The sequence below is a fragment of the Anopheles moucheti genome, chromosome X (genome assembly GCF_943734755.1).
Source record: "Anopheles moucheti chromosome X, idAnoMoucSN_F20_07, whole genome shotgun sequence".
NCBI lineage: Eukaryota > Metazoa > Arthropoda > Insecta > Diptera > Culicidae > Anopheles > Anopheles moucheti.
Window position 1 is genome coordinate 1,030,165 of NC_069142.1, and position 24,485 is coordinate 1,054,649.

The 24,485-nt window shown below is 44.0% G+C and overlaps 5 protein-coding genes across 7 annotated transcripts in view; 3 read left to right on the forward strand and 2 right to left on the reverse strand.

Moving 5' to 3' along the window:
* The window catches only part of LOC128306324 (tRNA dimethylallyltransferase), a 49,331-nt gene extending 45,841 nt beyond the window's left edge, over positions 1-3,490 (forward strand). Inside the window, exons 4-6 of one of the 2 annotated variants that reach the window (XM_053043789.1) lie at positions 1,391-1,535; positions 1,794-1,897; positions 2,325-3,490. In XM_053043789.1, the coding sequence (XP_052899749.1) occupies positions 1,391-1,535; positions 1,794-1,897; positions 2,325-2,919 (844 nt within the window). In that variant the 3' untranslated portion in view covers positions 2,920-3,490. Of the gene's footprint in view, positions 1-1,390; positions 1,536-1,793; positions 1,898-2,303 lie in introns of both variants that reach the window. The other variant, XM_053043790.1, reaches the window with a different exon arrangement.
* Positions 3,491-3,798: 308 nt separating this feature from the next.
* LOC128306323 (sodium-dependent neutral amino acid transporter B(0)AT3) lies at positions 3,799-7,300 on the reverse strand. The gene is made up of 9 exons (XM_053043787.1): positions 6,975-7,300; positions 6,638-6,912; positions 5,950-6,554; positions 5,642-5,889; positions 5,461-5,568; positions 5,165-5,368; positions 4,941-5,098; positions 4,614-4,877; positions 3,799-4,538 (listed from the first exon to the last, which is right to left on the reverse strand). The coding sequence occupies exons 1-9, from the start codon at positions 7,065-7,067 to the stop codon at positions 4,340-4,342; spliced, it is 2,154 nt and encodes a 717-aa protein (XP_052899747.1). The 5' UTR covers positions 7,068-7,300; the 3' UTR covers positions 3,799-4,339.
* Positions 7,301-9,436: 2,136 nt separating this feature from the next.
* Positions 9,437-23,520, reverse strand: LOC128306808 (uncharacterized). 2 transcript variants are annotated; one of them, XM_053044423.1, is made up of 4 exons: positions 23,464-23,520; positions 10,643-11,002; positions 10,383-10,574; positions 9,437-10,321 (listed from the first exon to the last, which is right to left on the reverse strand). In XM_053044423.1, the coding sequence occupies exons 2-4, from the start codon at positions 10,792-10,794 to the stop codon at positions 9,979-9,981; spliced, it is 687 nt and encodes a 228-aa protein (XP_052900383.1). In that variant the 5' UTR covers positions 10,795-11,002; positions 23,464-23,520; the 3' UTR covers positions 9,437-9,978. The 2 variants fall into 2 exon arrangements, with proteins under 2 accessions (XP_052900383.1, XP_052900382.1); XM_053044422.1 differs by lacking the exon at positions 23,464-23,520 and adding an exon at positions 11,106-11,257.
* On the forward strand, positions 13,235-20,251 carry LOC128306807 (brefeldin A-inhibited guanine nucleotide-exchange protein 3). Its single transcript, XM_053044421.1, has 8 exons — positions 13,235-13,319; positions 13,436-13,569; positions 13,643-14,280; positions 14,357-14,671; positions 14,761-16,428; positions 16,494-16,929; positions 16,994-18,686; positions 18,774-20,251. Exons 1-8 carry the CDS (start codon positions 13,235-13,237, stop codon positions 20,027-20,029), a joined length of 6,225 nt encoding a protein of 2,074 aa, XP_052900381.1. The 3' UTR covers positions 20,030-20,251.
* On the forward strand, positions 22,569-24,085 carry LOC128306809 (translocator protein). The gene is made up of 2 exons (XM_053044424.1): positions 22,569-23,065; positions 23,134-24,085. Exons 1-2 carry the CDS (start codon positions 22,721-22,723, stop codon positions 23,341-23,343), a joined length of 555 nt encoding a protein of 184 aa, XP_052900384.1. The 5' UTR covers positions 22,569-22,720; the 3' UTR covers positions 23,344-24,085.
* Positions 24,086-24,485: the final 400 nt, after the last annotated feature.

Sequence of the window (24,485 nt, forward strand, 5' to 3'; positions counted from 1 at the left end):
CTGTCCTTAAAGCAGGCTCTTGAATTTTCTATCGCTAAATAGCCAATAAATATATAGCAGTATAATCGTGATTTGAACCAAAATCATGTGCGCTGTTGAACCGTGCATTAAAACCTAAATCATTAACGATATTGTTAATGTAATTGTTCTAGATGCAACCCCTAATAGACTAGTTAATGCAGTTAGGGGAGATAATGCAGATAGTATGCCACCTTCGTGGAAACATTCTTTTAAGAAGCGGCCCGCCAAAATACACTCATCCTGACATTCAGTTTTTAGTTGCTGGTAGCAGTTGCTGGTGAATTCACGGAAGCTGGTTTCATTCGCATAATTGTTACATTGCACGTACAGTCTATCAAGATGAGGTCCGTGTTGATCGCTGTACAACCCAGTTCTCATCAAAAAGCATCGTGCCAAGCAACCAACATCTCGCTCTGACGGCTTTATATCTCCAGCGCATGAATCTGATTTTATGCCGGGAAACTGCAGGATATTGGTACACTCTAATATGACGTCCGTCAACTGCAGCGGATTGAGTGGAACAAACTGGGGTGTTGTTACGATGTTGCCGTATTGTTCGTAATAACACCGGAAGGATTCATACGCTCGATTGCACACATCATCGTGCGAGGTCGGGTTGTCCAGACGTTGAGACTTCAGGCAGTGGTAGGTACGACGGTCATACTGCGAGTCGTCCGGATCCGGATGGAAGAAGTTGCGAATGGCCGGTTCCTGTACTCCTTGGTTGTCATTCCACCAACCTAGGTTTATGCCCATGCAGCGCACCATGCACTGCGTTTCGGTGTCGTTTGGATAGATGTAGTCGTTGTAGACGGCCAACCTAGCACACGGTGTACCGAGATAGCGCACGCACTCCTCCTGCGCTTGGACAATGTTCTTCTTCTGAACGCAGTCATGGTATCTTTGCGATGCTGTAACCACAGTTGTAGCCACCATGCATACCAACCCGATGTATCTTTTGCTGATTCTTGTCATAGCTTCAATGTTCGAAACTTCTAGACCGAAACTGTATAGAATCGTACCTGTACTGGGGGTATATATACTTGCAAGCAAGTAATCATTGAGGGAAGTTGACTCTAAGCGTACCTTAGAATTTTGCAATAAGCAAATATAAAATTGTTGTTTGGGTTAAAGGCGAATGCTTCGAGACCAAACTATGATAGGAGACAGACACAACATGCATTATGCAACATTGCGTTAAAAGTAACTACCACGGCATGTCTCTCGTGTATAGGTAGGGTCTGAGGTCTGAGCACGTTATTGCATGCAGTCACATCAGTTTTCAATGGTCTTTATTCAAGAACACATGCAAATTAAGTTTATGTGAAACAATTTCTACTGTATACTTTTTTTAATTTTAACTTTCCAGAGCCCTCGAAGTGTACATAGAGTTCGGTGGACAACGCACAATGAGTCAAGAACTAGCGGAGCAACGTGCAGCGCCGGGTTCCTGCAATCTGGGCGGTCCCCTACGCTATCGGAACGTAGTCATTATTTGGTTACGGTGTGAACAGGTTAGAATCTTTTTAACGAACATATACATAGAGCGGGCGGCCTGATGATGTAGTGGCTAGCGACCTTGCGCCCACACAACAAAACCGAGATAAAATCCCATCAGGAGCGTTCCTCCGTATCAAATACTATTCGGCTATGTGGCAAAATAAGTCTAATAGGCCAGAAATGGCATACATCACCGAGTAGGTCGTGAGATGCCAAGAAAAAAAAGATGCAGAAGACATGTAGATTAAACTCAGTTTTATCTTTTTTTTTAGGAAACACTAAACCGCCGTTTGGATGAAAGAGTGGATAGTATGGTTGCACAGGGACTACTCCCGGAGATACGAACATTTTACGAATCGTATGTCAAACCATACAAGTTAGTATTCCTTTTATCTTACCATATCCAATTTGACTTCACCATATACAATATGGCACACTGCCGTTGCTGCAACAGGCCTCAAGCTCGATGTCAACTTTCGTGCGACTCAGTTATATTTTCATCCCGATTCATTGTTTAATGAATCCCGAATCCCGAAGCTGTTAAGCTTAATGTTGGGTTTAGGCTAGTGTGATATTCTGTATTTCCACCCAAAACGGATAACACACTCTTTTACAGTAACATGCACAACCTTCTTTATTCCCAATTCAATCAACAGTGTCCGCTGGCTTTCAATCATTCCTCACTTATTCTTGTTGTGGTACGCATCTCTAGCATCCCACAGCTAGTTTTGATTCAGTGTGTTCAGCTTAGGTTTAAATAAAGTATAATTATATGTTGATAGAAACCACCCTACCTTTTGCAGCGCATGCGAATATCATCGAGGCATTTTACAGAGCATCGGTTTTAAGGAGTTCGTAAAGTACCTGGATCGTTACGGTCTCGAAATGGATCATGAGTTACTGGAATATCGTAGCGCGGCACAAGAATTGCGCGGTCCTAAACCAGCAGGACTGGATCAGCTAGACGTTTGCCTTGAATACCTAAAACTGGTAACACGCCGTTACGCACGCCGACAGCTGCAATGGATCCGAAATCGATTTTTGTGCGATACTGGACGCGAAGTGCCACCGATTTATGCGCTAGACACTACTGAAATCAGTCACTGGAAGGTGCAAGTCTCGGAAAATGCATTTGCTATCATTGATGCCGCATTAGCAGGCGAACCTTCGCCGTTTCCGTGCGTACCAAAAATGGAATATCAACACGAACGACTGCACAAAGAACGCACATTCCGGTGTGAATCCTGTCAACGTGTTTTCGTAGGCGAGTATCAATGGCAGATACACATTCGTTCCAAAAAACATAGAAAGATGCTAAAACACAATAAGTGCTCAAGCGATCGAAACACTGACCGAGAAGACGCAACTGTTGAAATCGAAACGGAACCAAATAAATAATGCTAATACTATTGGCCCAACCTGTTCTCGGTAGATCTGCCAAAGGAACTCACCGCTGACGAGCGGTCGATGTATAAGTGCGATCTACCGAGAGGTCATGGAACGTGTGCCAGAGGATCATTCGGGTTTGAGCCACAAGATGGGCCTCGGAATAACGCCTAGTAAGCGCACGCTGATGAATAATACGTGAAAAAGAAAAATCGTGTATCATACCTCAGTAAAATAGTGTTGTAAGCGTAACGTTTGTTGTCTGTAAAATAATGTTTCGTAAGAAAGAAAACATAAAACTACTTCATTTATGTAAAACAAAGGTGAATCCGTTACAATTCGTTTGATTATACGATCAAGGTTGATCTTGTTTGACAACACCTTAAACCCACTCTACAACGTCTTCCTTTATTATTAATTGGTATATGTACAGACATACGTGGCTACGGGAATGAGATTGATATATATTTGTATATATATATATATATACTGCATTCTGCAATCAAGGTTCTTTGATAGGTGTTGCTTTCTATCCCGCCATACGCCACACTAGATATATATTTGTATATATGTTATTAGTCATAGTTGCACGTTATTGTCGTATCTACTCATGTACTGAAACAACGAACGCCCATGGATCATGACACCTAGGCGTATCGCGCACCTGATAGCGTTAACCGACAGCAGTAGTCCAGGCAAAAGGTTATTGTCAGAATTCAAACAGGGGACTTTATCCTGCGTTTCTCGTCAAATCAGCTATTACAAGCGGAGGGCTTGGACATTTTAGTTTTCATTATTGTTTTTAATTACGTTGTTGTGTGGTTTTTGGTAAGAACATCCCAACAATAAATAACCGTCGATTGGGAACACATTGATATGCTAAAGTCGGTAGGTCAGCGACAACATGGTGGACTAGCTGTGTTAATTGATGATAATTTGTTTTTTTTTTGTATAATTTTCAAGTCTTGTCATTTACGCTTATTTACGCTTTTCCCTTGCTCCGGGAAGCGCTTTGCACTGTTCTGGGCATTTGATTGTGTGTTTTTTTTCTTCTGTTGTCTTGTTATTTTGTTTTACGGTTGTTATCTTTACGTTTTACGTTTAAACACTAAATTCGAACATTTATACTTAACATAGCATATGATGGCTTTTGAAACTTTCGAACCATTTAAGCTATGAGTAGCTGTGTCTAGATAATGTTGTATGTATAATTTGGATGTTTCCTTCGTGTGAACGTGGATGCATTTATGTCTTTGTTTAGCGTTTTATATGGTAGGTTGCATGCATCCTCTGTCAACTTAACAATGGGCAAAGACGGGAAGCATCGGACCTGTAACGTTTGTGTAGGTTATTTTTGGTAAGATGATAATGCTTGGTTTGTTGCTTTGTTTTTACAAACACCGTTGCCGTCGTCCACAACCAAACATAGCCTTTACTCCTCCTCGTCGAGTGGCTGTTCGCGGGGGCCGTAAGTTGGGCAGCAAAGTCCTTCAGAGCCGTCTGTGCGTATACAAAATAACGAGATCTCGATATCGGTAGGTTCGTGCGGCACGATACCGTGCACGTCGCGTAGCTCGGCCGACGGGAACCAAGCCGGCTCACTATCCTCGATAACGTTGATACCACATAGCCTGTTCCAGAAGAAACAGCTAATTTAATATAAAAAAATTCTTAAACGCATCAACCTGCTTCTATCGTATATCTACCGTAAGATGGCCACCCCAGGAATCCACAAAATGGACACAAGTATGAGCAAAATTGCCACCATAATGCACCAGTGAGGCCACTCCAGCCGATCGGTTGTACCAGTGAGTGCATTCCACCCTGGATAGCTGCTGCCTTCGGAGGCAAGTTCCAGAAATGAAGCGACCAAAATGGTAATCATTGCGATGGGGGATATATACTTCCAGCATAGCATCCAGTAAAGACTAGGTCGAGCACCTGTCATCAACTCAATGTCATCCGCGAACCTAGAATATGTAACCGCTTAGTCACAGTTGGTTGGTTGGTAAATTTCAGTTGCAGTTACTAACCTTTTAAGTCCATAGATATAGCTGACACCAATGCATTCAAAGAACGCAATGATGAGCAAGGTGTAGCTTCCAGCAAAGCTATCCATCAGTTGAAAGATGTAGCTACCGGCGCCGTTAGCAAAGCACATTGATAGGACGCAGCACGATATGCACAAACCCTGCCAAAAACCGAACGTTAATTATTAACTGCATCAATTATCTTTGTGGTGCGCCACGCATATTACCCCGGTAATCATTTCTTTTGGTACGTTGGGAAACAATTTCATGTCCATCAGCGATGTACTGACACCCTCTAGTGTGCCAAATTGTGAATCGATGCCGAGCGTGAAAAGCATTAGGAAGAACAGTACTGCCCACAATTGCGCCGCAGGAAACTGATTGATGGCTTCGGTGAAGATGATAAACGCCAGACCGGTACCAGAAGCACTCTGTTATGAAGCGTAAGAACGCGAAAGTTAAATGGTAATTAGAAAATCAATCAAATACGATGGAACTGTGCATAACAGTAAAGGAGATTTACATTTTCCAATTCTTTTTGTAGATCACACACAGGCAACAAACTCTGCGATTTGTTTTGGCGCATCATCTCGGTTCGCTCCTCGATGCAACTGTCATATATTGAAGTAGCCTACAATGGTGTAGTTTAATGAAGACGTTGATAAATGGATCGTTTTGTGTAGATCGTTGTGTTTGACCCCTACCTTAAAACCGATCACTGAAAACACAACCACGCCCGCAAACATAGACGTGGAGCAATTGGTGATGGAAACAACCAGCGCATCGCGGTAGCAGTTGTTGTTTGCGGGATTGTACGAGCTGAACGCAATTAGACCCCCGAACGCAAGTCCGAGTGAGAAGAAGATTTGCGTGCCGGCCTCTAACCAAACGACTGGCTCCAGAATTGATTCCCAGCGTGGCGTGAATAGATGTGCGATGCCGTCAGATGCTCCTGAAGAGACAAGATTTTAATTAGCAAGGAAAAGGAAGTGCTTTCTATCACTTGGCTTACCCTTGAGTGTGATGCCACGAAAGAAGAATATGATGAGTACAACGTACGGGAATATAGCAGTTATGTACACTATCTTACTCGACTCAGTAATGCCCTGCACCATACACAGGTAAACAAGCGACCACGCGGTGATGAGTGCTAGAGCAACGGTGTAGTTGATCTGCTCGGGCTCGTTAACGTTCGGTGAAACCTGCAGCGTTTCCCGGTACCAGTAGTACTTGGTTGGCGAAGATACCACACATTCCGGTTCGATGTCATACGTAAAATTTTTAAACAACCGCTTCGGACATTCGGCCCACGGTAGCGGTGTTTCGAAGCTGTGAAGCAGATAGATCAAGCACCAGGCGATGATGGTGTTGTAATACAGTGCCACAATATAGCTTACGAAGGCGGAAGAGATGCCAATACCACCGAGGTACGCTGACACCTCGTGCCACACACCGATCGCACCCTTGCGGAGCCGCTGTCCGATCGCCAGCTCAAGGTAGAAGATGGGCAGCCCCTGCAACAGCAACATGACGAAGTACGGCACCAGGAAAGCACCGCCACCATTTTTCTGCGCCAGATACGGAAACCGCCAAACGTTTCCTAGACCGACGGCGTATCTGAAGCGGATAAGGATATAAGAAATGTGTGCCTAGCGTTAGCATATAAATGATTGTCACTAAAGAGTCAGCTTAGCCTGTACCCAATGGTAGCGAGCAGGAACGTCCACTTGCTGTCCCAGCTTTCTCGTTCGTCTTCTGGCCGTTCGATGATGGCTGGTTCTTGCTGTTGCGATACGATCGATGTCTGCATGTTGAGCTTGCGAGTGTCCTTGCCGTGTGTACCCGTCGCCGATGGTCCAATGTCCAGTATACGGCCCATCGGTGGATCATCATCGCTGATGAACGCCTGGTTCGTCGCACCATATACCACATTTTGCGATCCGTTCTCTGCCCGTACCAACCGACTGCGTAGCTCCTGTGTAAGGTGGAATGTGAACATTAGAATTCAAGCTGTGTTTGAACCGCATCAATACCTACTCTCAGTTCGAGTTCATCTAAGCTGCGCACAGTTGCCTGCTGGATCAAATCGCGAGAACTCTGCCTGCGGAACAGATGTGCAGTGTTGGCCATTACCACCACACCACGGACGGGCACAACTACCGTGCCACCAGCACTATCACCAACAGCACCAAGAAGCGAATGTAAGCTGGGCCGGGAGTGCGGAATAAAGATATCGAATGGGGCAATGCTTTTACGCTCAGGTCGAAGGTACAATACCTCGCACGATTAGTTTGTGTTTTATTAGTCTCTGTCACAGATGGGCTACCTCAAATAGCTATCCACCTGGTTCCTGCACGGTTGCGTGTGTATGTCCGCGAAGGCGTGCTGCTCTGGTATGTGCCGTGTTGTTCGGAGATGATTTCCGCCTTATGGATATGGGTTGTGAAAACGCGAACGGGCTAGGTATGTGCGCGGGCTATTTGTGCATGATGTGCTTCACCAGTAGACTGCTCCACCGGTTAAGAGTCTGCTTGTGGGGTTTTAGCAGATGCGGATGCAGTGCAGTGTGAGTTGAAAGTAGTGCAGATTTTCGAAAAAAAAACACGAAATAGGTATTGTGACGAAAAATAACAAAGAAAGGAAGAAAGAAAACACATTCGAACCAAGAAAGAGCAAAGGGACAACGAAACACGAAACATGACAACCAGCGTGAACGGTAACTAGACAGAATCTTGAACGCGAGGTTGTGCACGCACATTGCCGATAGGGACAACGTTTCCGTTGTGTTTATGCTTCTCCATGCAGTTTAGCTTTGCTTTTCGAGAGTTTACTTAATGGCCATGCTTTGAACATTGACGCAGCAAAACACCACGTGACATAGATAGAAGCTCTCCAACACGTGCATTTGCAATTCTGTTCAATACAACTATTTTTTTTACACCCTGCGTTACAGGGTTTCTGTTTACGAAGGACGTAAAATGTTATAAAATTTTCATTTATCAAACATTTAAGTAAAATGAAAGGCGTATTCTTTAGTGCATCAACTATTCTATAATGATGCACGCCAGGTTACTTCCACGGGTGCAATGGAGACAAACTCCAATCTGAAAACCCATCAGCTTTTTATCGACGAAGAGAAATAAGTGCAGCCAGCTTTTACCAGTAGCACACCGTTTTATACGAACCATCACTTCTCCTTACATACTACGCCAAATCATACACAGAAGAGGGATTATCGTACGTGTGCTAGGTGTAGAAAAATCAATACATTAAACGCTGGATGATCGGTTTAGATATCATGCAACCAAACATGCGACATCCTCCCACTCATCGTACTGACAGATTGGAAGCTCCAAAAGTTCGGCAACGGAACAAACGAAAGAACAAATGTGCGAATCTAAAATTTTGTTCCTGAAATGTGCTTACATTATATCGCGACTAGTGAGCGAATGAAAATGCTAGGATTATTATTACATAACACAACACCGTCACTCCTTCATACCCCGAAGAACGCATGAAATCGAATGACAAAATGCGTGACTTCGTCCTTCCGCTGTGGGTGAAACGCTTTACATCGATTCTAGTAGCGATTTGGGTTGATTGAAATTCATGCTCATACGTTTGATAGCTGGCGGACTAGCTAAGAAGTTAAACAATTACCCATTTCCCTGCGGCTGTTGCACGACGCTCCGAAGAGACAGATCATGTGATTGGTGCACAAGACACTTGTACGAGCCGTTTGCCTTTCGTGTGTTATCTTCTACTCCTGAGATTTTGCTCTTTTGGACAGGCTCTTTGGACCCACTACAAAAGACCACCTGAAGTCTATCACAATAAAGCAATGCAGAGGGGTTCCGATGGGACACGTTTTGTGTGTAGATGGTCCGGGACCACTCCACTGGTCCGTCCGGTAAAAAGCACTTTCAAAGCGAGACGGAATACGCACGTTCACTTTGAACTAGGAATGCAAGTCAACTGAAAGCGCCACCGAGCGACTTCAAGCTTACCCAAATTTGTGGAGAAATATTTCATTACCAAGCAGGAGAGAGTATGAGAGAGAGAGCGGAAAAGAGAGTGAGAGTGAAAAACAGGAAGTGAGTATGTTCCTTCGGTGGTTAAAATCTAAGTGAATAAACTCAGCCATCGGTTGAGGAATGTGTTTTCCCAGCAAAAGGACTTTACTCATTTCATTCTATGAAAAAGCTTTGCGAGATATAGTACATGTTGGAGAGCAGTGTAAGCGCCATTAAGAGCTTTAGTCCATTCTAACTTTCAAAAGGATACGGAAGCTTACAAAACAAGAGGAAAAATAACAGAAAAGGGTGAGAGGACAACTTAAAAATGTACAAGAGATAGAGAGTATAACATTTCTCTAACGTCCTGACCACATGATAAGCTTGTTCAACAGTACGTGATATATTACAGATCAAGCTGTATTAAAACCTTTAAATAACGCCTATTAACTCAAATTTAGATTTTCGATTGTTGAGACTCCCGACGAACTCCGTAAAACATAAAATCCAATAAATCTTAAAAGAAAATGTTACAACTCTCTCTGAATAATGTATTCCTATAGGAGTGTACTATATTATAATAAATGTGACGTGACCATAGCTGTAACAGTGGGTTCTCGAGTTCGCCAGTGCTCGCAGTTTATGCTCTTTTTACAATCCACGCATTTTACAAGGGCTCCATTTGTTTTCGCGATTCTGATAAGAGTAATACCGACGCTGGACTGGATAATACAAGTTTGAATTTAGGAACGGAAGTTTGCGGTTCACTATCACTATGTAGCTATTTTAAACAAATTGTTGTAATGTGAACAACCAATACACTTCCATTTTACTACTCAAGCAAAGATGCAATAAGGCAAAATGTTTTGTTTTTCCATATACAAATATGAAGCATTTCTGACACTATTTATTGCTAATTATTTTTACTGCATTCATTAGCGTTCTGCAATGAAAATGTTATATTTTATTATAAAACTAAATTCAACATACCTTCGCAATTTAAACCACTATCAACATTATATTTGTTATCATAATGTAGTGGTGAAGGTTGACCTAAAATTTTTGGTCGACACAATTGATACGAAGCGTGCAATTGCATCCTTTAATCCATCCATTTCCTGTATTTCCTGCAGATGTGGTTTATCTTCCTTTAAGCCATGAACGAAGAGTGCATTGGCAGTCAGTTGTATTTCGTGTAATTGAAGATTTAACATATATAATATGTTAAACGCTTGCTCTAGATACATATTAAGCTTTTGCAACCGTAGACGTTCCAGCGATGTAGTATTGCGTAGCGCTAAAGAATCAATTTTCCGACGGGCCTGTTTTGCTTCTTCCATAAGCATTTGCTGAATGCACGACGATGTTTTGCTAAGAAATATGACTATGCTATAAGCTATATGCAATCAAACCAGAATGAAAACAAACTTACATTTTCTGGGAGCAGATGAAAAACTGCTTGCTATCTGCCGTCTCGGCTGCATGACGAAGCTCAATCGCTATAGTGGACGGAAGATCATATATACCCGGGAAATTCGATGGAATGTTATTATGCGTCAATTCAGAATTGGTCTGCTGCTGTGTCACCGCAGCGATTGAGGACAGCAGCTCATATGTACCCGTGCTAGAAGTAAAGAAATTGGATGGAGTGTTACTGCACGTCAATATAGCATTTTTCTGCTGCTGTCTTACCACAGTGAATTAAAACTGCGTGTATCGGTCTGCTTCAATATCGTAGCAGCCCCACACATTGCATCCAACAGCGTTGTTGATTGTGAGGTAAATTTCAAAAGAAACGATTCGACATTTTCCAAAGCAACGCGAATGTTTTCCGAGTCCATCATTTGGTAATTTTGGGTCTGATAGGATGCTATAACCGAAGGATATACGTTGGCTCATTCAAGATAATCGCTCTCTTTTCGCTTCAGTCGTCTGTGCTGGTCCGCACTGCACTGATAAACGATGGTCGTCGTTAGCTTGCCGTTTCTTACGGGTGAAACACTTTCGCTGAGGTTTAGGACTCAAATACTTATCCGTGTTAAGTTGTTGTTGCTAAAATGGTACGAAGGGATTAGTATTAGATCCTTGCAAACGTGTAGAACGTTTCGAAAACATTCGTAGATGTAACTAAACTATTGTATCAACATAGCCGTACATTTTCATTTTGTCGCATGATTAAGTACATTTATGAATGGTATTTCATGTTCTTGAATCTAAAGTGATTATCCAACTAGTAGTTCACGGTCTTTACGATAATAGTTTTTAATAATTTGAGAAACAACCGAATGTAATGAACTATTTTGCACAAAACAGATGGAATAAATATTACCGGAGCTCGATAGCTGTTTTGACAGCTGGTCAAGGTGATTATAGAGCAGAGGTGTCAAACTTACGATTCATCCTGACGTCTACTTCGTTTTCATTTGATTTAAGCACATTTGCTTTGCAACAATTTTCTTATGGGGAGTCCTACAAATTTCGAAATTTCATGAATAATTACACGTATTGTAGTTTTTTTTAGCAATTTAGGAATACTAATAATCAAATAATGAACAGCATCTGGTAAAGCTAAAAATTGAATAGCATTGTAACAATATGTTAAGCTATAAATAGAAATTGACAGTAGAAAATAAATACAGGTAGTAATTGAGATACGCTATTATAATGGACCGCTCTTTCTCTTTCTCTCTCTTCTTGGCGTAACCGATCTGCCATTTCTGGCCTACTAGACTTATAGGTAACGCCGAATAGTCAGGCCTTGCTACGGGGGATTAGTCCGGATGGGATTTTGGTCCAGTCCGTTCGTGCGAAGACTGGCGCCACTACCATCATGCCACCGGGCCATCATATACCGGGTGGACCGCTATAACCTGAGAGAAATCCGCGTAAGTCGAATCCTAGTGCAATTTCGTTTATATTTTAAAGCCACAGATTCAACTTCATTCCCAGCATTCAATATTTTCATTACGTTCACTAACATTACGTACTTTCCGAGTGTTTTCACTCAATTTCAGTGTGTCCGATTCAGCTAAATCATGACAACATTCTTGAGCTTCGAATCTTGGATGTTTAATACATAAATAAAGTAACAAAAGTTGAGCAGGATGAAATGGACAAAAAGAAAGAAGAATGGAAGCTTCAACAGCAACGTGATAAAATAAATTTGTTCCACTATAATATGCCAAACATCAGAATGAATAAAAAACTGGCAATTTTAGTAAAAAAAAACTAACTTTTATTCAATTGTGTTTCGTAGGCGTTCGTGGACTAATCTAGTGAAATATATATATATCGTTTAAAGAAAATTGTTATGTACGTGTAAAATAACGTGTTAGTGTTATTATATATGTACACTCATATATGTAGTAGCCCATTCTCCTCTTAAGAACATGTTCCACCATTTTTACAGCTATCAAATGATATAAATGACACTTTTTGTAAATTGTTAGAACATATAATCTATATATATATTCCACCCACGTTAATTTGCAACAAACCCTACACCGGTAGCAATATGTTCGTTGTCAAAAAATTAATCGATTTTACATTGCATTTCGTTACAGGCATGCGCCTTGCTCAGCATTGCTTTTCGGACGAAAGCAAAAAATCGAAACAGAGACCGTTTACATCTTTTAGTTTATGTGCGCGTAATCGGAAAGGAAGTAACAGTGTTATTCGTTGCTCTTTGTAAAATATTAGCATTTAAAGTAGGAAGTTATTAAAAAGGTATCAGCTACGATCAAATATGTTAAGGGTTTTTTCGCAAGCCTTGTACAACATTCCACACAGCTGCTTTGTCTAGTTAAGCTTTTGACCATATGATGACAATTTGACGGTCTGGCGTCGTATACGAAGTGCTTGTGAACATTCGAGTTGGTTAAAAATATGGTAGAATTAATTGCAAATCTGTGTTAACATATGAATGTATCAAAACAGTCCTTCAGCTGCAGTTCAACATCAAACATACATCATTCAACATTGTTAACATCTTCAGATTACATCTGGTAACTGCATAATTCCTACACGAGCTATAGGTAAAAACAGGCTTAAAATATTCAATGCTCACGTTAATCTTGTTTTTTGTTCCATCGTGATGTTTCTTCACTTGATTGTAATGATTCCATCGGTTGTTTATTCCTAGATAACCATCATCACGCTTAATGAAATAGCTCAGAGCCAGTTTCGTGGTGTAAATGATATCGTTTCGGGGGTGTTAGCTAGAAACCTAATTTGTGTGTAACGTATGTTACATTATCTTGCGGTGAAAATTTGATAATACACGCGATGGAAGAGTTGCTAATGTCGATAGTGAAGGAAGCGATAGGAAGCAAGCTGCAAAATCTGAAACAAGCTGCACAAATCGCACACGGTAGGTATAATGCGCCTAGCACATTCTTATGGCGTCACGCGCTGCACTGCAGGCACGATACAATCGATATTCGCACAAACACTGCCAAGCTCCGCTGCTTTTCGTTGCATTTGCAGAGAAACTATCCCGCCAGCATGGTATGCACCGGGACCCATCCTATGAGTTGCGCTCCGTTTGCTTCACGGCACTGCAAATGGCGTTGGAGACAAAACGACCCAAATTTATTACCTACGGACTGAACGGGTTGCATGTAAGTGCCGTAGGTGCATAATGCACCGCATCAGTGTTCTACTTCCTTTGTACTATCTTCTACCATATTGTAGCGCATTATCCGGGAGGAGCGGTTTTTTATTGGATTGGAACCGGAAGATGACTCACTGTGGCTGCCGGCCCAGCTGCTGCGTGCTACATCCAGTCTGTCCACGATCGCGAACGAGGATACGGTGGTGAACGTACTGCGACTAATCCTGGCGATGGCCTGCTCGCAGACCTGCACGCTCAACGGTCGGCTGCTGATCGAAATGTTGTCCAAGTGTGGCGAATGTTGGGAAAATGGTTCACGTGCGGTTAAGGCAGCCTCGTTGGCCGCCGGCAGCCAATGTTTGCGCACGTTCTGCGCCTTCTTGAAGGACGAGGCGGAAGAGATCGTACGCCTAGATCCGACCGGCATCATCAGCCTTGGCATGGCGGCGGCTGTGTACAACGAGGTGATACCGGTAATGCAGTGGCTGTGCAGCAGACTGGTGGAACCGGCCAACGGTAACACCAAGGCGAACGAAAGTGCACCGAACAGCTCGCTGTACCTCATGGAGTGCATCCTAACGCTGGTGGTATCGTTGCCGTCAGATGTGCACGCAAATCCACACTTTACTGCATTTCTGTGGCAAAAATTCTGCCCCACCTTGGCCGCAACCATGGGTTCGCCTGGGCGTGTGAACAAGGACAAGAAATTCACTTATCGGTAGGCAGACATACTGATTGTTTGCTGTCAATTCAATGGCATTATATTGTGTTTTTTTCACAATTTCCAATTTCAGGGATGCGATTCATCTGATTGAAAGCGAGAATCGAGGATTCTTTACAAGGCCAGGCTTGGATGGTCCGCAGGCTCGCTGTATCTATTTGACCAGCATTCAGTTACTGCGGATAGCAGGTGCACAGGGTAGCTTAAGGCCAATGCTCGAGGCATTGTTCCATCGAATGCTCTTGCTGCCAGTGCCGAGTAACAGGGCGGAACCATTGCGCTATGCGCGAGAAATCTTTAAATCACCCGAACGGCTTATTGATCTCGCCATTATTCTCTACCCGGACAAGACCCAGAGCAGCAGCGACGATATGGCACTATTCCGACTGTACGTCTTTGACACCTTCGGTGTAGTGTTGCAGCACCTGTCAAATGTTTTCTATTGTATCTCTCTCTTCTTTCCACGCATACACGCAGGTTAATTGACGCAATGGAGGAGTGTGCGGCAGCATGGCATCATGGTAGTGCCTCGGTGTACGGTGCACTCAGCTCAAGTGTGGAGTGTGTGGTAGCCCTGCTGGAAAGTCTGCAGATTCTTTCATCTGGCAATTTTGATGAAACGCTAATCGGCGATCGAATTGCAGAAACAGTGAACGAACGTTATATCTCACTGTCAGATGCGGACTACACCGGTCCACTCACGTACCAATCGATGACCCGTTTACCACCACCGTATCGGGACGCGGTGGCCGAACTGCGACAGAGTGGCTTTGAATCATCGTCCGAGTCGGATGCGGATGGTCCACTAGAGCAGGGCACAATTGATCCGGAGCTGGGTTCGGTTGGCTCTGGTGATACCGAGGGCCCAGAGGACGAGACACATTCGTCCGGTGATGATGTGTCGTCTAAAACAAGCCAAGGCAACTGGCTGTGGGCGCACATAGACGACTCAGGCTCGAGTGGCCGCTCTGATGGTGATTGTGATAGGCAACACGCGAGAGATTTTGCTGGCATTCTGGCAGGTGAGCTTGTATCATCTTTACTGCGGCTCAAGACTTCGATCGAGATTGATGAAGCAGTTCAGGAGTTTGCGTCGCGTGTTTGCCAACGTAATAGTGCTACGCGCGGTGACGGCGATTACGGTGCGCTCACAGCGCTCAACGCCGACGGCATCTATCTGGCCACCTATTCGGCACTGCTGCTGGCCCTGCAGCTTGTCAGCGGTGGCCATTATGCCGATGATGGTGGTGGTGGATGCAGTGACGGCCCAAAGCCGGCAGCGATTCCACTCACCGAGCAGCAGTTTGTAACGTCGGTGCAGAATTCTGGTATACTCGTATACCTGTCAGCTGCCTGGCTTCGCGAGCTTTACCAGTGCATCCTGGCAGCGAATCCGCTGCAAGCGTTAAGCATCACGCTACGTGCCGGTGATCAGACGGGCACGCATTGCGCGTTGCTCGACATGCTGCATGATGCAGGCGGTACCGGCCCCACACAGATGCTATCTGACTGGCAGCGGCTACAATCGGTCGTACGGATACACAGCGAACAGACGCCCAAACAACGAGCAGCCCGCAAGATCGCTCGTCGTCTACTAACCTGCTGCTGGGATTCGATGGTGGCGGTGTTGACGGCGGGATTAGGCGAGGTAGACGGCTCACCCACGACTCGTCTAGTGAAGCTGTCTAAGAAGACGCTTCGTGTACGCAAGGAAACGCGTGGTTCGGGAGAAACATTATACGCGCTGAGCCTGGATGGACTCCACGCGGCAGCAACCCTTAGCAATGCGCTCAGCCTGCAGCACTTGGCGGGGAAAATTATCAATCTTATCGCCTCGAACGTATGCCAGAACGCGGGCCCCAAAATTCCGGCCAGCCACGCGCTGTCTATGGATGTAGTGTTGTCGGGAGGGCTCGAGTTGGGTTCGCATAGTGCCGACTGCTGGTTGCCAGTGTTCTCAGTGTGCCGACACGTTACCCAGCTCGAGCATGATCTGTTCAGTTCGCAAAACAATAACACTAACGTTGGCAACGCTTCGGGCGTCGGGCAATGTAAAGACGCGTCGGATCAGCAGTACGGCAAGAGCGAAGCACAGTCAGACCGGCAGCACCTTTCATTGTACTCTGTTGACGAGGATGAAACATGGTAGGCTACCATAGCTTGACCTATTTAATACAATGTTTAATGACTTTTTGTGTACTTCTTTGCAGCGTCGACGTCTACAGCTTTCTGCAGGCACCGAACACAAATGCCAACATTAACGTTATCACCATATTGAAGGCGTACTCAGGAAACGATGCGGTAAACCTGACGCAGCCAGACACCGCCAAAATGCTGTGCGCACTGTCACACCAAGCGGACGTATTGTTTTCGGAGGCCGCAGAACGCCTCAGCTTGCCCGCCCTACAACAGTTCCTTAGGAGTTTATGCAAAGCATCAAGGGAGCAGCTCTATCGCAGTACGTCGCTCAAGAAAGGTAAAAAGTCCTGGTGGCTCGGACGACCGTGGAAAATAAAGAATGACTCGTTGCCACTGTCGTTATTGTTGCATCGAGTCGGAGATGTAACGTTAAAGGTATTCCGAGGTCCACGTCCACTGTTGCATGTGCTCAAGGTTTGGGCAATTACTGGGCCACACCTGATGGATGTAAGTATTCTGATAAAACCGTGACGTTCTTGTATTGATTGTATCTTCAAATCTTCTATTCCAGGCCGCCTGTCACAAGGATCGTAGTATCTCGAAGCGTGCAATTGAGTACATTCACGATATAATAACAGCGCTGCTGGTTGAGCAGACAGAGTTGCCACACTTTCATTTCAACGAGGCGTTGCTTAAACCGTTTGAAAATTTGCTTAGTATGGACTCCTGCGACATTGATGTTCAGGATCAAATCGTAGCCTGTCTGTATGAGATTGTGGAAGCACACCGCACTGAGATACGGTCCGGGTGGAGGCCTCTTTTCGGTACGCTGCGTACCGCCCGTAACCGGCCGGTCCATTTATCCAATATCATCGACATCTTTCGCGTGTTTCTCGAAACGGACAACATGCTGGTATTTGCCAATGCGGGACTCGACTGCATCCTCTGTCTGCTGTCGTATCTGGAGATCTCTGGCAGTGGACCATCGGCAGCCGACCACGGCCAATATCCGACAACGGGTTCGGAAGACATATCGCTAACGATGCGCTCCGGCGACTTTCTGTACGATGCACTCAAGTTTCTTGAGCGCTGTGCGACCATATTAGACTTTATGTACAACATGCCACAGTGTCCCAATTTGCACTCCACCTACAAAATCAAAGGCATCACCTATACGCACATCATTGACGCGAACATACCAAACTCGATGGAAAATTTTACGTTCTTTGGGCAGGACTATCTGCAAAACACGAACGAACAGTGTATGATCAGTTACCGCTCGCTGCACATCGACAAGGAGTCGATTAGGAAAATAGACGACCTTGACCGACCGAGCGGTGTGCTGAAGGTGTGGTTTCTCCTCTTGGATGGTCTCACAAACTCACTGATCGTGTGCCCAATCGCACACCAATCGCCAATACTGCAGTCGATATTTAAACTGTTCAAGGCACTCATGATCAGCCCGGGCGTGGAGTTCGGTTTCTACTGCATCAATCACCTGCTGATACCGATGATTCAGGACTGGTTGCGGTACGTGAATAAGGCGCAGAAAAACTGGATACTGATAGATAAAAATTTTAAGCATTGCTGCTGCATGACTACTGATCTGGTGGTAGACTTTCTCGCGAAATCACAATCGCTCGAAACGTTGGGTGATCGAGTTGTGATTGGTAGCGAGACATTGCTCGGTCACAACACGCTTACTACATCGCCACCATCTACTGCCACCAGGTCGAACTTACGCGGATCGACAGATGGCAAGTACCAGCGTCAAAGCAAATCCCACGACGATGAGCAAACAGCTGGCAAGGCGTTCTCGTCGTTTCGGCTTCCCAGCTCAGCCATATTAGCGCTCAAGCAGCTATTGCTGGTGCTAATCGAATGTTCCGCCCAGTCACAAGAAACAATCGCAAGGGTCGGTGTGTCATGCATGAAACACATCATATTCTCCGCTGGCTATATGTTTGATGAAGACCAGTGGGTAATTATCGCATCCGCCATCCATCGGGCAAGCACAGTTTCGATGGCGCCACTGAAACAGCTAATATTTGCGTTCAATCGCAACTCGAACAGTTTCTATGGAGATTGCGCAAACGTGAAGGTAGCTGCCCGACGGGACAGTACACCTGAGGAACTGCAGAGGATTCATTCCTTGGCGCAGCAGGTGTTCCTGATGGACACTCAGCGAGATGCGCTTAGTGGGCGTAACCTTGCAGGACCACAAGAAGACAGATCTTACTCGTTTTTGCTGTACCCCTTGCAGTGTAGTGGAGGGATTACACCGTCGGTAACTACCGCCAACGCAGGATCTTCCCATGCGTCCGGGATACCTTCGTCGTATGGCCTAGCAGTAGACTGCTACATAATTCGCATTCCATATCGCAATTTGATTGTTGGTATGCTTGCCAGCCAGATGTTGTTGCAGTTGATTGCAAATATTTTATTGAGCGGTCTGTCCAATGTGCCGAGCGAGCTCAACACCTGTTTCTATACCAGCGGAGCAGAGACTTCCTCCGGCGGTTCAGGCGCGACTCCACAAAACAGTTCCAATGGGTCGAAAACACTATTCTACCTCGGACAGAATAGCAGAGAGATATTGTTGCGTGCTTTGCGGCAGTTTCTGATTGCCGCAGTCGAGTTTGATACGCGGCCCGGGTTGAAGTTCCTGATACAGAAAGTGTCTGGTATAGATTATGCCGCCAATCTGTACAAACAGATGAACTCATCATGGATAATTCACTACATGGCACTGGTGGACATGTATCTGAACAACGTGCGCATACATAACCTCACTGCCGAGGACGTTCGATATCTGCTCAGTTCGTGTTGCGACCAGTACTCGTCCGGATTATATCCGAAGGGCGACGAGAAATGCATCCACTATCTATTTGCATTGCGAGATTTATGGGAGATGATCGCAGACCACTTCATACAACACCTTGAAAGTGATCGCGAACGCAACCTTACTCGCAAGCCGCTTAAATATTCGGAAGTTTCTGAAGAATTGGACAATCAATTCGGCGAGAATCGCGATTGCACTGAACCAGGCATCGTATACTATGCGGACCAAACAAGCGAAGACAGCGGACTCCAGCCATCGGGATTGAAACAAGCTAACGAAGCTGGCAGAAAGGCTGGTTACGAAGGAGAAATTGTGGGCATTCCCACTAGAAGAGACACGAAAATTTTATCACACCCGCACCATCCCTGCTACTTGCCGAACACTAACGGACAGCCAACGCAAGAACAGGCAAAGGAGTTTGAGCCACTGAATCAACAACAACCGGACCAAACTGAACAGCCGCATGCGTTGAAAAATGCGACGAAATGCGAAAATCAACCAGCAACGACCGCAACGGATAGTGAGCGACAGAAACAATCAATACCGCCGGAAATTGAACAACAGCGTGCACTCAGTATCCAAAAAGACGTATCGCATAAAACATCTGCCTTAAGACAGCTTATCGTTGCTTCTATTGAGTTGATAAAGCTTTTGCCGAACGAGCAGTCGGAGTTTCTACAGCTGCTGCTTACACCCCGCATTCGTGAAGCGTTTCACTTTGTCGAGGAAAAGAATCCATTCCTATCGCTGGACGCACATAACTAAATGACCTTCTTCATCGCCGAGGCAGCAGGGGCCAGATTGAATTAGGCTGGCTGTAGCGTATAACATATTCTAGAGCGATGGGGCAATTTATGACGCGTATTTTAGGTGCTTCAACAGATAACATTGGAATTGCTACATTTTGTGTAAATACTGCTCATATTATTGTACCGATTTACCATTCATGTTGTTTGCCGTCACTCGTGAAATATATTTCTCGATTATGTGGAATCGGAGATTTCGAAATTTATATGCATTCCGAAATCGATCTAGTCTAATGGACATAATAATACATGGCGTAACGGCCTACCAGAGAAAAAATGTTAGAACAATTATTTTGAGACGTCCTGTTATTCATATTATTCTGTATGAAAATCATTCTTGGCAGAGCATGTGAATTTACATGTGAGCGCTGGGAGCACTGAAGATAAGTGAGCGAGTGAGCAGCCATCTATTCATACTTCTATTTTTTTTAAGTACGAAACCCACGAACCAAGCCGGACCTTAGACGAAGAACGCAACGCAAAGCATCGGAACTATTTTGTTAGGTTCGAATGAGAATTAATTAATTCGTTAACGGCCAACACTATAGTGTGGCAATTTTATAAAATTTCCTATAGTTTTTTTATTCTTTAACTAAATTGCATGCAATCAAGTATGTACAGGGTGATTGTCGAAGCTTCTGAATTATGTGGCCAACAACCAAGGTGTATGAATTATTATTAGGTATATACCTTGACCAACAATTTTTTCTTCCTAAATTTTTAACATTGGTGTGTATTCGCATTCACCTACACTAGCATGGATGAGCCAATGGTGTACAAACGCAGTGCAAACAACACAGTCATCATAGCAAACTAGTGATGGGAAAAATCGCTCCCATGTGGGATTCGATCCGACCGATCCGGATCCGCCTTGGGATCGATCCTTCGAATCCGATCCGAATCCTACTAGATTTTTTATGACCATAAAAAAACTCTTTGCTTTGTAAACAAAGATATGCATAGTGGATATGCTAATACGACATGTTTTTCTTGAATTAAAAAATGGGTTAAATTTATGAATTTTAAACCTAACCAATATTACATCGAAGCAGAATCACACCCACCAAGAAATCAAGGTCACCAAATACATTATGTGATTTTTTTATTGATATGTTTTAAACCAAATGCAATAATTTAAAAAAATACAAACCAAAGCTATGAAAATCCAAATCCAAATAAAAATATCCAATTATTTCTATATCTTCCTCGCTTAAATTATGCTTTAGAAATAACATTTCATTCAGTTTTTCGGGGAGCAGCCTATTTCTTCTGTCCGTATAAATTTGCTCTACCTTAGAGAAAATGCGTTCACATGGAAAAAGAATAGAAGAGCGTTCACAGAATAAAAGAGCAATAAATAACAAAATATCCGCATTCGAAAACAATCCCTATCACAATCCCAGATTCCAATCATGACAGCTCCGGATCCGGGATCTGGACTATTGTTTTGGATTTCGATCCCGGATTCTCGTATTGACGAATCCGGATCCTGAAGGATCCGAATCCGCACTCTTGTTTTGGATTCCGATCCCAGGGTTCCCGTCATAACAGATCCGGATCGAAAAGGACTGTTTGGGATTCCAATCCAGAGGATCCTGGATTTGGGATCGAATCCGGATTGATCCAATGAAGGATCCTGTCGCTCAGGCTAACTATTAAGCGCGTTACTCATAAGGGCGTGGCTTAACGATGTAAGCGAACATGCGAAAGGATGCGTGAGTGGATGCGGGCGAAAGGAACAGGTGCGAACGACTACTCACGCATCTACTATACGTTACTTAGCGAGCCTACTGCATCGGAAGTGCGTAGGCACAACAAAGCGAGCGAGCCTAGCGCTAGGGATATGTAAGTTCAAATCCTGTAATTGTCAGGAGTTAGGACTATTTTGCCGAATTAATCAACTCGAAATAATTAAGAAGGAAGACAGGAAGGAAAATGTTTTTCCTTTATGTAAGAGATAAACATCACTAAAACAACATGTTTAGAAATAATGACTAAGTTTAGAAAATAAAACTTTTATCAGTAGCAAGGAGAAATTGAGTGCAGCTAACTATTTTAACCGAAATCTTTCGCAATCCTCGTAAACCCTCTAATCCAGACGAAACCCTACCAAAGGTAATTTTGTTTGGACACTAGTCGGCGTTCAGGCGGTGGTCACTCTCCTATCCTTCGCAACCAAGGAGCTCATCCCGAGCGTTCCGACCTGCTGTGTTCGACATTTGCCAGGGTTCCCCTTCCGTCCCCATAGGCCCCCGCAAGCTTGGGGCAACTAGCTGGAAGGCAGTCGCTGCGAAGCGCGAACCCTGTCGGTGAAGACACCGTAGAGCGGCGACAATCGGCGGGCAATCTTGTTGCTCGGAGTCTGGCGGCACCGGGAGACCAGCAACCTTCGCGGCTGGTTGGTGCACGGCGGAACCCGGATAACAGATCCAATCCCAGAATCCGATCCGATCCGATCCGCCCAACACTAGTCAAGTCATTACCAAGCATACAACAGGTGAAGGTTTAGTGCACGTTGCACGAGCAGATTCCTTATTTACTTCGTTTTATCTCATGTTATCATTTGACTAAGTTCACTTGGTAATAACGTGCAGCCAGTGTGTGAATTGGATGTTTTCAGTGGTAAAAAACCATCGATTTAGTTAACTTCATGACTAAAACTAGAATCATGCACAGCAAAAGTGAAATAGTAAAGATCGCTGGTGCTGTTATTCTGCCTCACGTTGGTGGTTTCGTGAATGGGAAATTAACCCGTATGCAGATTACTGGATGGTACAATCAGCTCAATTTTCCATCATTTCGGCCACCAAATTGGCTGTTCGCTCCGGTATGGATATCACTCTACACTGGTATGGGATACGCATCCTTCTTAGTTTGGAAAACGGGCGGCGGTTTTAGTGGCCCAGCACGAATTCCACTGATGCTCTATGCTACCCAGCTAGCCCTCAATTGGGCTTGGACGCCTATCTTTTTCGTAAAGCATGACTTGAAATGGGTAAAATTACTATGCGTTATTGTCCTTTTACTTGACATAACTGATTTTATCTTTCCTTCCCTTTTAAGAGCCTGGTTGAAATTTTAGCCCTAACTGGAACGGTAGCAGCGACTGGATGTGCTTTCTACGAGATTAATAAGCTCGCGGGGTACCTCTTCATTCCATATTTTGCCTGGTGTGCGTTTGCTAGCATGCTCAATTATAAGATCTACAAGCTGAATGCTCCAAAACCTTCCACGGCGACGATCGAAGAAGTTTTCGCACGTCATATAGAATAATCTCTTCGTTCAGTCCAGGTCTATGCTAAAGAACCTCAATTCAGAAATTATCATTCAAAACGATAAGCAGATCGATTTTTAACTAGATCCAATCGAAATGGTACAACAAAACATACTTACTAAAACAAATAATTGCAGCTCATCACCCGATGAAATAGAACCAATTTGATTTTTTTTTGAGCATTCGCCAGTTTCCACAAATTGGTAAACATACCACGAAACAGTTGGACAGACCCGGTCATGAGAGGTGTAATGTTTTTGTATGTGTGCAATATATTTTTGGCAGAGCTGTCAAAGCGCATTTCGCTTGTTCTATATACCTTGATTTAAACTACAGGGTAATCCAGATAAAAAATAAAGAATCGTTTTTCTGCACGTAATTTCCCGGCATGCAAAAGATATCTGAATGGGCTAACATCGTTGAATTACTTTACAGAGTCCAAAAGTACATGAGTTTAATAAATTTTCACTGCGTTGAGTAATTTTACCTGAAATGGCTTTAGGAAGTTTTGTCTTAATTTTACAAGCACGATTCCGATAAACAAGCAGGCAACATTCTGGCGATTTTTCAACAATTTGCAAATTTTAGCCTAACATCGTGGGCGTTCCTATTATTGATGATGGTATTTTGGAAAGCACATTGCTGATGTGTCACGCCATCAGCAAAAAGAGGAAGAGGAAGCTCATGGAAATGCCATGTAAAGAAAAGCCGCTTTTTAAGTTAACGAGTTGTGTTTGTATGTGTGTGTACGTGAAATAAAGAAGTTTCCATGCAGAAAAAAACATTGAGGAGCCTGCTGCATCATCTAATCATGCGAATAAAGAGTAATACAAGTTGATGATTATGAGGCTCCCCAGTTAGCCAAAACCCGATATCCGACCCTTGTAAGACCGATATAGGACGGTCGTATAGCGGTCTTAAAGCATTACTTACAGCAGCAATTATAAGACTTCGTGAAATATTTAAAACGGGCCATAATTATAGCATATGAACCATAAAATTGAAATATTTCATTTTTGTCGTGAAATTTCCAACGCAGTTTCATTTCTTGCAAAAGTTCAAATGAAATAATTCAACCGTTAAAATCCTTCGTTGAAATATATTCGTTCTTTATTATTTCTTCGTCGAGTTTGTGATGACA